General features: G+C 37.4%; 1 protein-coding gene and 2 long non-coding RNA genes across 5 annotated transcripts in view; 1 reads left to right on the top strand and 2 right to left on the bottom strand.

Moving 5' to 3' along the window:
- Positions 1-546: 546 nt before the first annotated feature.
- LOC137489303 (uncharacterized) lies at positions 547-2,984 on the bottom strand. Its single transcript, XR_011008706.2, has 3 exons — positions 2,809-2,984; positions 2,590-2,712; positions 547-2,011 (listed from the first exon to the last, which is right to left on the bottom strand). It is a non-coding gene; the product is annotated as an uncharacterized lncRNA (long non-coding RNA).
- Positions 2,985-4,625: 1,641 nt separating this feature from the next.
- LOC137489302 (uncharacterized) lies at positions 4,626-5,916 on the bottom strand. Its single transcript, XR_011008705.1, has 3 exons — positions 5,589-5,916; positions 5,312-5,434; positions 4,626-4,848 (listed from the first exon to the last, which is right to left on the bottom strand). It is a non-coding gene; the product is annotated as an uncharacterized lncRNA (long non-coding RNA).
- Positions 5,917-9,605: 3,689 nt separating this feature from the next.
- LOC101885865 (calcium-independent phospholipase A2-gamma) overlaps positions 9,606-14,149 on the top strand; it is a 17,339-nt gene continuing 12,795 nt past the window's right edge. For all 3 annotated transcript variants that reach the window (XM_073942442.1, XM_073942441.1, XM_073942440.1), the window contains exons 1-2: positions 9,606-9,744; positions 10,214-11,568. In XM_073942442.1, coding sequence (XP_073798543.1) covers positions 10,261-11,568 — 1,308 coding nt within the window. In that variant the 5' untranslated portion in view covers positions 9,606-9,744; positions 10,214-10,260. The remainder of the gene's footprint in view (positions 9,745-10,213; positions 11,569-14,149) is intronic.

Genomic DNA, 14,149 nt, shown 5'->3' with positions numbered 1-14,149 from the left:
AACAGCTAAAATAAGGTGAGAAGAACATGATGCGTGCGTCAGAGGACAAGCGAGTTCACCGAAAGGTGCAGAGCGCCAGCCAGGGAGCCACCTATCAATGCGACTGCTGTGGTAAAGAATGCCTCTCCCGTATTGGTCTCCTCAGCCATCAACGACACTGTCTCAGACAATCAGTCATGCCTCAAGATAAGAGCTAGGATACGTCATCCATGGTCAACACTGACCAACGGAGGCCTACTACTAAAGAAACAATAAATATTTATATAAATAAAATTTTACAGTAAGGTGAATAATTGTTTCTTCAACTTGCCAAAAAAATTACACAATTCTAACTATACAAATAATACTTCTGAAGAAAAAGAATCACACACATTTATTAATATTATGCTTACATTTATACTCAAATTTATTTTCAATTGAGAAAATATTCAATTTAAGTTTGATTTTAAGTTATAACATCCTTAGTAAACTGCGTTTGTAGTAATATTTTTAAGTCACACTATACTTCTATGGAAACCTCTGATATTGAATTTAAAATAAATGATAAATATTTTAGATTTTCTTTATTCAACTTGCATAGAATTCCAACAAGTAAATAAACTACAACAACCCATGCCAGAGAAGATTGATTAGATAATAATTAAATTGAAAAGCACAGTTTAGCCTAAAAAATAAGAATATACTCACTGTTTTTTCTCTCTCAAGTGGTTATAAACCTTTATGACTTTCTTCATTTGAACACAAGATACAGTATTTAAACATATTTGGAAACTTCTAATCATTAACTTAACAGAAAACACAAATACTGAGGAAGTCAGTGCTTACAGGTTTCTAACATTTTAAAAATATTGAATCGTGTTTTGGGTGAAGTATTCCTGTAACAGCAGGTGTTCATCAATAATGCTCAATTAGCTCAATTTAATAATGACTTAACCCTCTCATTTACATCCACTCAAATGAAGTAAAGTCCGTCTCATATGTATTTAAACTTTATTGATTTAAAAGACAGAAATGTTTCTTTTTTTTGCTATAAAGTTTTACATCTTTGTTTTTTTGATCACCGTATATCTAGTTTTCATTTATACAGATCAGCAATAAAAGTGTAGATCTCAGCGAAGCATCATCATTTATTCATCATATACATTATAGACAGGCTTGCTGATGACTAGTCAGTCAAAACTTTTGCCTCCAAAACATGACGTACAGTAACATGAACCGAGAACTCCAACATGATCGGTTTACCATCTGTTATCAAAGAACTTGTTTCTGTCACACTCAAATAAATGTTCGGATAGATCCAATTGCGAGTGAACAAAGGAATTTATTTGACACAGTCAAACTCAAAAAACAGGTGCAACAAAAGAGTGCGGTGTTAGGGCTAGGGGAACAGGACAGGAATCAAGCAGGAAAATCAGGCTCTAGCAGAAACTCCTCACGTTCCTGAGCACAGACAGAAACACACACGAGCACACGTAACGAACTGACAATGAACATGATACACGTAGCACTTATATAGTCACGATAATGTATATCAGCTGGCGAACGATCAATCCAGCGGAGTGCCGACAGACCACGTGACCAAAACAATACACGTGGGCCACAAAAACAAAACAAACCCACATGATCAAACAGACATTCCAGAAGAGCGCACAAACCTGCAACCGTAACAGTTTCCACATGGATTCATTGATGAAGTCAGTTATCAGATGCCTTCTTGTGTTTCTGACGGTAGTGTTCATCTACATAAAGACACTCTCTCTGGATCAGACTGTAACCAGGATTAACTGGATGGAGGACAGTCGGCCAACACACACTGGATAAACACTTATGTGTATCTTCAACAGCTCTGATGATGATGATGATGATGATGATGATGATGATGATGATGAAGGAAGCATTCTCTTATCATTCATCCCTTCACTACATCCATATTCTTAAGTATCTGGTTTCATATTGGGAGGCAAGTGTTCAGTTGAATTAGTTCTGTGTAGTCCCCCAGGTGGAATTATTACTTTTGGAGAGAAAGAAAAGGAATAAATGATGTCAATTACATCTCATGAACACCATTTTAATCATTTGAAAGCCTTTCACAGGTGTTAATCTGTAAATTAGTGAAATGTCAGTTAAACAGAGGCAGTGTACAGTGTTGTAATGTTAAATCTGGTGAAGTGTCTTTTGCCTCCATCCTAGTTCTGTCTGACTCTTTATCTAATGATAAATATAAGATTATACAGTAGCTGCTATTATATACATGAGTTATATCAAAAGAAGGGAAATACCTCAACTATAACACATGCAGCTTTACTGTAATGAAATATTAATTCACTTTATTAGTCTTAGTTAATAAGAAACATGAAACCTTAAAATTAAGCACTAAAATATCAATCATGGTTGATCAGAATGTTCTGCTGAAAAATGACACTGTAGTCACAGCATAAGACAATAAACTTATGTATAATATTGTGCAGCGCAATGGAAAGATCATAAATAATGGCAAACTAATTTATCATTTGAACCTCTTCACTGTTGCCCACAGCTGAGCACAAGTGATGAAAATGTTTTGTGATGATGATGATGATGATACTTTACCTCCACCTCCAGAAAAAATGAGCACGATGATCAGGAGAGACAGGTGTTCAATATTACACGATGCAAATGTTTGATCATCGTTAAGCTCATTTTGACCGAAAATCACCCTCAGTCTGTCCGGATCTGACAACAATATAAAACACAAATGTAGAGATTAATGAGGTAATCACTTCACATTTTCTATGTCAAATATTAAATAAAGACTGATATTCAGCCTACCGTTTACTCCAGGAAAGAATTGCAGTGCTCTTTCCTTCAGTTCTCTGATGGTGAAGTTCTCAAAATCTTCACTCGATGACGCCACTGATAATACTTCAATAGTGTTTTTATTAATCCTGATGCGGACCTGATACGCCATTCTGATCCTGACCGTAAACTCAGGTGAGCAAACCCGGAAATAAAACCTTCTCCTACTTTCGTTTTTACAAGCTGACAACAAATCCTATCAGGTGTGTTCAACTCACTGTTCTCTGGAGACACAAGGTGGCGCTGTTCCTTCATTTGTTAAACTAGAAAATGATGCTGGTTTTAGAAAATGAGGAGCAGATAATTCACAAAACTAGGGGGTAGTTGTTCTGAGTGTGTTTTATTATTATTATTATTGTTATTTTTGTTATATTATTTGTGGAATTTAGACCATAGCTTTCAGTGTCCTGTAAAACACAGGTTTGTTATATTTAATTCTGCAAAAATGTCACTGCTTTATATGATTTTTTGCAATCTCTCAAAAAAACCTGTTACATCTATCCGCTCCTCCACGTTTCTCAAAGATGCCTCCAATGCAGAAAACCTGTACTTACAGGAAATTTCCAGATTCACACTCATAATAAGGGCTTTATGTTCATGTGCATTCAACTCATAAATATAATAACTATAATCCCACAGGACTTGCATGTGTAGTAAGTCATTGTGACAGCATTCAAAATACAATGTTTTGATTTAAGGCCATGATTGAATCCAGACCATGAATCCAATAATATCTGTGATCTGAATGTGTTTGTCAAACAAGTGCATGAAGAGAAATTACATGAGAGAAATTAGCCAATTAGTCTCTTTCACACAAAACAAACATAATGACGCAGTATATCTAATAATAGCTAAAAGAAAAAAATTAAACATGAAAATAGAATGAAGAAGATATTTGTTTGTTATTTTACTTGAATATTTAGTTTTTTAGGCTCATTTCTCCACCAACTCACCCAACACCATTACATGTCTTCTGTATAGTCAATTCAGCACATTTATTTATTGAGTTATTTGTTTGTTTACTTGATATTGATTTTGACTTTTATTCATATGGCACATGCTTTCTTCTATTGACATGTTCACCTAAGAAGTCAGTAACTTAAAATAAACAACACTGTTGTGGTTTACACACCATTAACAGTGCATATAACAGTATTTTCTTACAGTGCAAGAGTTATACATCCTAAACATTGCATTTCTTTATATTTAATATGTAATACTTAATATTTCCACAATTAAAATTGCACATACTCATCGCAATAAGTTGCACTCATTCATTTTGCGTTGTACATACCCACTGTACATCTGTACTATCTGCATGCTTCTGATTATTAATAGCAGCCTGTACATATATTAATTTATTATAAATCTGTTCATAGCTAATCCAACCTGTTTATAATGTTGATAGCACATCCATCTGTAAATATCACCATAGTTTTCTATAACTGCGCTTTATAATTGATACCTGTATCCTGCACTTGCTGCTGTTGCACTGCTGGTTACACCTAAACTGGATTTGGTTGCCTTATACTACTTGTACATGTGGAATGACAATAGAGCTGAATCTAATCTAATCTAATAACATGTGTGCACACATGCTTGTAGACACTGACATTGTATATCTTATATATCAGAACTGGTACAAAAAAGAGAAACACTCTTTCCCTCACACACACACACACACACACACACACACATTAATTTATATATTTTATATCTAAATATACTGTGTATCTGACCAGCATCTCCTCAATAAACTGCAAGAACAACACATTACTAAATACTCTTGTGCAAAACTGACATGTGAAATGAAAGTTTATTTCTCTTATTTATTTTCACATGTCAGTGAAAACTAGCACAGCATTACACAGCATTATTGCACTACTTCAATATTTCCAGTGGAATAAAACATTCTCATTTACTCTGAATACTGTTTCACTTTATTTCACATCTTCAAATGTAATCTTTCCATGGATTCAGATCTGGGAAAATCTTTATCAGCTGGAAGTGTACCTGTGAAGAATGAAGACAATAAATTACTGAACAATAATAAATGGTGGAATCCTTTTGATGTCCACATGGTGTCATTTTTATTATGTTATTTCTAAATATTTAATTTATAATAATAATAGCAGCAATAACATATAAAACATAATCAGTGTTGGCAATACATGAACTGGATTTAAGCTTAAAAATCATACTTTTTACCACAAAGAATTTGTTTGTTTGTTTGTTTGTTTGTTTGTTTGTTTGTTTATTAAGTTTAATGTTTATTGATCTATTATGGGTGAAAGTTCTCAGCCTAATAAACAATATTTATTTTGTGATTTATAAGTTTAGAAAAGCATTGTTGTCAGACCGAGTGTAAAGTGTAATGGTGAAGTCACAACAATCATGTCAATTATTAATTATAAATAAATTATAATAAATTATAAACAAGTTATTATAAGAAATTATAATGTTATTCATGCTGTACCTCCTCCTCCAAGTAGTTTCAAGATAACGAACAGAAGAGACTGATGTCCAATCCCGTAGAAGCCGAGAGTCTTTCTGTCATCCAGTGTTTGAGATGCAAATATTAAATCGAGTTGATCTGCATCTGACAGGAGAGACAAAAACAAACTCTTTCTATTTGAGATTTTTTTAAATAAGCTGAGAATAAAAAATACATGGATTTACATCTTTAGTTTTCAAACAAGATTGACATTCAGTATTTAGTTCTTTTAAAGACAGAAGAAACACATGTAGCCTACCTGCTTTAATATTTAAGTCTCTTCTGATTTTCTCCTTTAACTCTCTAACAGTGGTTTGCTGAAACGCTTCTTCAGTTGTCGCCACCAGTAGTGATCTTTTTTCATTGCTCTGAAAACAGTAGAGGATATGAAAGACCATTGTGACTCTTGAGCTGACACTCAACAAATCTGAAGAACAAATCACTTTCAGTTTGAATCTCTGTAAATGAACAGATGATTGTGTGAGTGTGTGTGTTATTCCCAAAACGCTGTTCTGGAGAGTTGAACAGAGTACAGGTGACCCTCACACTCTCAGTAGACACACAGCCAGAACAACAGTATTATCGATGATCAACACTGAGTCTGAAGAGTAAGAAGAGGTGTTACACACACAGTGCTTAATCAACTGCAGATTAGCCAGTAAAAGGTAAAGCTGTGTGTGTGTGTGTGTGTGCGTGCGTGCGCGTGTGCAAGTGTGTAAGTGTGTGGTGTTTTGTAGTTAAAACAAACATGAAGGAAACATTCAGATTGAAGAGAAGAGAAGCTGGTTAGACTGGATTGAGCAGGTCAAAGTTTCTAAACACACACACACACACACACATACACTGCCACACATACTGTACATGCACGCACATGCCAGTCACTAATATAAATATAAACACACACACACACACACACACACACACATACATACATACTGTTGGTCACTCAAATAACAGCAGCAAGTCACTCATATAAACACACACACACACACACACACACACAGTCAATCTCTCTCTCTCTCTCTCTCTCTCTCTCTCACACACACATATGTACATACTGTCAGTCACTCACACAAACAACCAGTAACTCTTATAAACACACACAATTATTTTTATTCATTCATTCATTTTCTTGTCGGCTTAGTCCCCTTATTAATTCGGGGTCGCCACAGCGGAATGAACCACCAACTTATCCAGCAAGTTTTTTACACAGCGGATGCTCTTCCTGCTGCAACCCATCTCTGGGAAACACCCACACACACATTCACACACACACACACACACACACACTCATACACTCATACACTACGGACAATTTAGCCTACTCAGTTCCCCTGTAGCGCATGTGTTTGGACTGTGGAAGAAACTGGAGCACCCGGAGGAAACCCACGCGAAGGCAGGGAAACTCCACACAGAAACACCAACTGAGCCGAGGTTCGAACCAGCGACCCAGCGACCTTCTTGCTGTGAGGCGACAGCACTACCCACTGTGCTACTGCTTCGCCCCATTATTTTTATTATTATTATAATTATTAAATTGACATTCAACTCCAGCACAGAGTGTGTTCACTGGATAAAGCAGATTCTAATCACTGGTCTGATTTCACTTTTGGAAATGTTTTATTAGAGTTTCTGATCTTCAAAAACACTCACAATGATCCAAATGTGTGTGTTTCTCCATCTTAAAGAGAGTGTTTCTCTAATACTGTAATGCAGCTATCAAGTGTATTTTTGATTATAATATAATATAATATAATATAATATAATAAAATATAATATAATAAAGAAAAAGCAGTAGTATGCATAATAAATATATTTTTTTCTATTAAATATTCATTTTATACAGTATATTGTGCTGATCATGAAGGACCTGGGGGCTATTCCATAAACCAAGCTTACAGAAAAAGCCAGGCTTATTTTGGTAAGGTTTATTAATGGCGGATTCGGTTTCATAAATCAAATTTACGATAGTTCAAACTTAGTTACCCAGGCAACTTATGCTGGGAAACTAGCCTGGTCCTGGGCAGGCTGACTTTCAGGCTAAGTCTTAAGTTTAAGCTTAATCAAAGTAATGTTAACATTTACCTGCCATAATCTAATGCCATTTTAATTCACTTAACCTCTTAATAATGATTGAACTTTATAGTCAATTAATAGCAAAAAAAAAATTATATATATATATATTCCAAACTTTGCATTGGTACTGAATAATCTAATGTATATGCACAAATATATTATTGTAAAGCATCCTGTAGAAAATATTAATTTAAAAGAGAAATCTGTGAGGGGGGTTCTTAGCTCTCTCTCTCTCTCTCTCTCTCTCTCTATATATATACACGTTTATTTTTTTCGGCTTTGTGCCTTTATTAATCTGGGGTTACCACCCTAGTAGCAAAGAATTCTGGCCCAGATTGGCATAAAGCTGGCACAGCAGGCATTCATCCGGCACTGGCATACAGCATGTGGGCCAAACATGGCCTGGGTTTGGCAGAGGTGGCACCGTCTTTAAGGCGGCACACCAGATCTGGGCCAGATGAAAAACGTTGTATTTGGCCCAGATTTAAAAATTTGATAAGTGGGCCATGTGAGTGTGGCCAGTCTTGACCCACATTTAAAACACACTAAAATCATTTTTGAGTAAAGAAAAAAAATTCTACCAATCAGGTCACTTTGAGAAAAAGCGTGCCCAGAGTGTGCCTAAAGCGCATCACTCCATGGGTTTATCAATTTCATTGCAATCGTGACACACCAACCTATCTGGCCCAGTTCAGGCCCAGTTATGAGTTATTAACTTGGCTGAGACTTGGCCCAGATATGGTCTGTGTTTGGCCCTTGTCTGGAAGCCGGATTTGGTCCAGTCATGTACCGTAATTCACTGCGGCATGTGGGCCAAGCAAAACCTGATTGTGTGGGCCAGAGCTGGGCCAGAGAAATGTTGCTATGTGGGCACAGCGCAATGAACGGCCAACTTATACAGCATGATTTATGCAGCGGACGCCTTCACTGGGAAACATCTATACACACTCATTCACATTCCTGCACTATGGCCAATTTAGCTTATTCACTTCACCTATAGCATTTTTTAAATAGTATGTGTATGTGCATTCTCAAGTTTTGGTATTGATGCCTTGTTCCTTCTCTCTCCAGAGCGGAGTCCCATACTGCTTTCAGTCTCCATTACTCGTATGATGGCGGTGGGTTTGCTGAATTGGATTCGTCCACATTGTTTTTTTTTTTTTGTTTTTTTTTAATGCAGTGCTGTGATTTTTGTAGTGTCAATTCTTACTGGTGTTGCGTAGTGGCGGGGACCTTGGCTCTGGAGAGGTGGAGGAGTCTAAGGGAACCTACAGAAATTACAAAACCTACAGAACCTACAAAAAAAGAGTGTTGAACCGTTTTAATTGTCCTTTTTATGGTTTTGCAAAAATAAACATTGTTACATTGCACGGATTCTGAGTCTTGACCTGTCTGTCTCAGCAAACCTGAGAAGCCTTTTGCTAACCTTTTGGGTCTCTGGTTCCTTTACCAGGGTGGCGTAATCAGTTTATTCTTTTATATTTTTTAAGTTGTATACTTGCAAGACCCCCCCCCTGACTTTTGTGGAAATCAAATGTATTAACCCATGTACGTCTGAATTTGAAGTCATACTCAAAATTTAAGTAAACACTGATCCAACTTTGATGTAATGTCCTCAAAACAAGCTTGAGTGAGGCTCAGTAGTGTGTGTGGTCATTACGTGAGAGAGAGTTATTTAATTTGCTTGCAGTTTTACAGTTGATGGAAACATGGAGAAAACATTCAGACTGAGGAGAAACTGGTTTGACTGGATTCAGCATTTACAAGTTTTTCTATTCTAAACGCACAACTACTCACACACATTGTCAGTCACTCATTTAAACACACACACACACACACACACACACACACACACACACACACACACACACACACACACACATTGTCAGCCATACAAATCTTAATCAGTCATCCATCTTAAAGAGTGTATTCTCTAATACTGTAATGCAGCTATGAAGTGTGTTTTTGAGCTCAATGAGCAGATTTTGTATTCTAATATTATGTTTCCTGGCTGTGAATGAGTAATCGGAGGTAATTACTTAGAATAATATATTTAAGGAATGGCAATAAATAACTTTTTTTTTTACTCATAAAATCATATTTATGCAGTCTATGATTGTGCTGATCATAAATGAACTGCTTATGTAAAAGTACCACCGACAACTGGCCAATGAGACGCGGCGCTGAGTGTCACGTGTCTGAACGCGGAAGTGCGCGCTTTGTTTATGAAGTGTCAAATGACCCGCAAACAGCGGTAAAACACCGTTAACCAGTAAACTTCACCACTCACACCAGTATAATGAGGGAGTAACGACCGAGTATGAGGGATTAACCAGCAGGTATGGGTTTGTTAGCTTAGTGTTTGTGGAGTTTCTCCAGAATAAGTAGAATGACCCTGAGTTTGTCCTACATTTACAGAACTCTGCTTTATTTTATTCATCATCATATTTCAAGTGTTTTACAAACAAATGACGGATTTATGTAAAGTTACAGGTGCAGTCAGTGTCGTGTTTATCGTTTAGTTTATACAGTATTATTCCATGTTCATATTTACTTCATTTCTAACTCACAAACGCTGTGAATTTTGCTTAATGAAGTCTTATCAACGGGAAATAATTATTTATTTATGATTTAACAAATATATGTATTATGTATGCCATAAAATATTTAACAGCTAATACTTAAACATGATGCACTAAAAATAAAGGTTTTAGTGATAAGAACTATGCTAATTAGATAATTATTAATTTAACTTTGTCAAAATGTCTTGATTTCAGGCTAAGTTTGTGCTGTTTTGTGTTGTGTAAGGTGTGTGACAGATGGAGACGGTCTTCCAGAAGCTGTGCTGAGTGTCTATGATGATGATGATGATGATGGTGTGTGTGCTGGACGGCGGTGCTCTGCGTTTATGGCACAGACCGGGTCGAGTCTCCATCGTCCTCTCCACGGCCCCACTGCAGAGCCCCTTCAGCAGACCGGCACTCAAGAACACACTGAGCTGGAGGTCTGGGCGTAGCCGGAGGTTCTGCAGGGTCGGATCACACACTAGCATCTCCTTCTTCAGCACATCAGCACGGCAGGAGTCAGCAGATCTCAGATATAGCACATCTCGTCTGCGCAGCGCTCTGGACTCACTCTGGAGAGCAGTGAACAGAACACGAGCAGAGATTCAGGCCAGAAGCAAAGATAAAGAGTCCTCAGCTCCGCCTACTTCTGTATCACAAGCTCCGCCTTCCAGCATTTGTGCCACCGTAATCAAGAATCAGGAACAGAGAGTGGCTGAAATAGCTCCTCCCACATCACCTCAAGCTCCACCCTCTGGCTTTTTTACCTCAACAGCTAACATTAAAGAACAGAGAGTGATTGAGAACAGAGTGACTGAAATAGCCCCGCCCACAACACCTCAATCTCCGCCCTCTGACCTTTTTGCTACAGTTAAGATTCAAGAGCAGAAAGTGACTAAAATCGATCCGCCCACATTACCCCAAGCTCCACCTTCTGGCCATTTTACCGCAACTAAAGTTAAAACACAGAGAGTGACTGAAATAGCTCCACCCACATTACCTCAAGCTCCGCCCTCTGGCTTTTTTACCTCTACAGCTAAGATTAAAGAACAGAGAGTGACTGAAATATCCCCGCCCACATCACCTCAAGCTCCGCCTTTTGGCCTTTTTATCACAACAACTAAAGCTCAAGAACAGAAAGTGACTGAAATAGCTCCACCCACATCACTTCAAGCTCCACCCTCCACACTGGTCACCACAGCAACTAAGATCAAAGAACAAACAGAGCACAAAGTGACTGAACCAACCCCACCTACTATACCTCAGACTCCTCCCACTGAGCAGACCACCTCCCTTTTCCACCCAGGCTCCCTCAGTGTGCGTCTGGGCGAGTCGTATGAGTTCCTGTCTCAGCACATCAACTCTTACTTCAGCAGCTTTAATAAACCCGATCGCTCCTTTTCTCTGGGGGATTACCTGAACTACTCTGCGTTTGTGGGGAGCTGCATCCGCCCGCTGGTCCCCCGATTCAGAACCGAGGCTAAGAGCGAGACGACAGGGGTTAATGAAGAGGAGAAACTGAAGGGAACGAGTGAGGATGAAGAGCAGAGAGGGATTGAGGACAGAGCCCGACGCCTGCTGCTGCTGCAGAGAGAGAAGGTGTGTGTTACTGACCACATTCATCATGAGGATACACACTATAACATCAACACTGTGCTTATTAACACCAGATCGACTCTGATTGGCTGCTGGTCACTCTCAGGTTATTGTCAGATAAAGGCACAGCTAAAGTAGTTCCGGCAGGTTTAGAGCAGCTCCATATCCCTCCGCTGAATGATCAGAGTTATTCACAGCTACAGCAGTCAGACATCACAGCAGAAGGCCTGTGGTCAATTACTCCTTAACTATTAGTTAAAGTTAAAATATTATTGTAAATATATTTATAATATTATATTAATATTTAATAACACTTCAGGTCACAATTCATGCTATTAACTGCTGTCATATTGCCTGCCTATTATTAAGATATGAACTGATCATTAGTAGATATAAAGTATGATCTCATTCTGCATCTCTAATCCTTCCCAAAACCCAAACTCTACCTTACTCACTATTAATAAACAGCTCATTAGTCGTTTATTAAGCTAGTATTGTTAGTTAATGGCTTGCTAATACTGTGAATGGTGACTTAAACTAAAGTGTTACCAAATGTTATAATCAAAATATTGTGTTTCTAATAATGAATACAGCATGGCATCTTTTTGACGTAAACAATTGTTATTTTGAACATTTTTATTTTAGGTTTAGAGCAGTTTACTGCATTGGAAAACAATTCTATTTTACTCAAACAACTAACTCTAAATCATGAGAATTTCTAAGTGGTCTCCTAATTTTTTTATATTTCTTTATATTTATAATCTGAGATGATCTGGCCAGTATATTAATCCCATTGGAATGAATGCAGTTTAATCTAATTGAGTTCCTTTGAATTTAATAACTCGTGATTATTCTTATATTTTAGTTTCTATAATGCAGTAAAAACAGTATATTATTATTATTAAATGTGGCATAGCTGTTTATCATGTTGATGTTTATTAAAGTGTCATTTATATCTGTGGTGTACATGTCAATTTTCAGCTCATTCTTGATGATCAAAAATATTCAGATTATTACAGGAGTGTCCAAGCTCGGTCCTGGAGGTCCAGTGTCCTGCAAAGTTTAGTTCCAACCCCAATCAGACACACCTGGGCTAGCTGATCAAGCTCTTACTAGGCTTTCTAGAAACATCCGTGCAGGTGTGTTGAGGCAGGTTGGAGCTAAAATCTGCAGGACACCGGCCCTCCAGGACTGAGTTTGGACAGCGCTGGATTATTATCGGTCATTAAATGGTTCATGTTGTTGTGAAAACTCGGCTGTTTTATTTTCCAGGTTTCAGATTAACAGGAAAACAGCAGTATTCATATAAGACAGACTCTGTAAAAGTGTTCTTGATCAGTGTTATTCTGCTGTGTTGTTGAGCTGTAGTGAGTCCAGTGTGTGTTTAAGGTTAATGTAAACATGTGTCACACACTTCACACACACTCATGACTGTAATATGATCTTCATATGTGTGTTCTGGAAAGTTCTGGGAAAGTGTGGACAAAAATAAACTCACGTTCACTGCAGAGCGCCTCAATGAGGAGATCAGGAGCTGTCATGTGTGCTTATAATCTGGAAAATATTCACTCATTCATTCATTCATTTTCCTTCAGCTTACTTCCTTATTAAGCAGGGGTCGACACAGCGGAATGAACCGCCAACTATTCCAGCATATGTTTTACACAGCAGATGCCCTTCCAGCTGCAACCCAGTACTGGGAAACACCCATACACACCCATTCACACACACGCTCATACACTACGACCAGTGTAGTTGATCAGTTCCCCTATAGCGCATGTGTTTGGACTGTGGGGGAAACCGGAGCACCCGGAGGAAACCCACACCAACACGGGGAGAACATGCAAACTCCACACAGAAACACCAACTGACCCAGCCGAGACTCAAACCAGAGACCTGAGTGCTCTGCAACACCACTGAGCCACTGTGTCACCTCATTTGGAAAACATATTTTTTTAAATATTGATTTATTTAATGGGTTATTTGTGTGTGTGTGTGTGTGTGTGTGTGTGTGTGTGTGTGTGTGTGTGTGTGTGTGTGTGTGTGTGTGTGTGTGTGTGTGTGTGTGTGTGTGTGTGTGTGTGTGTGTGTGTGTGTGTGTGTGTGTTATTTGATCTGTTTATTTCAGAGCACACATTTGGTGTTTAATCAGCAAAATAAAATAAAATATAAAACATTTTCATTGACATTTGTTGAATAAAAACAGAAAATCAGTATTATATAGACAGAAAAGACAATAACACTTGTGTTTCTTGTAATATTTGTGCTTCTTTTTTGTGTGCTTTTGTCATTTTATGCATGGTTATGATTCTAGTTTTAATTTATTTAATCTAAATGTAAGTTTTTTTTAATTTAAATTACATGAGAATGAGAAATATTTTCTTGGAAATTAGTTCAAAATATATTATTTTATAAATAGAATGGAACAAATTCTGTTAATGTTTATTTTATTTCATATTGCATTGTTTATATTCTTTGTTGATTAACAGTAAGATGATGGCTAAATTATATGGGTTTATTTGCTGCAGATGTAATGATAATCATGTATCTCTGCAGGTGGATGTGCAGCACTCTTCCTCTATCT

This window comes from Danio rerio, chromosome 25 (assembly GCF_049306965.1).
Source record: "Danio rerio strain Tuebingen ecotype United States chromosome 25, GRCz12tu, whole genome shotgun sequence".
NCBI lineage: Eukaryota > Metazoa > Chordata > Actinopteri > Cypriniformes > Danionidae > Danio > Danio rerio.
This window is presented reverse-complemented; position numbering and strand designations above follow the sequence as displayed.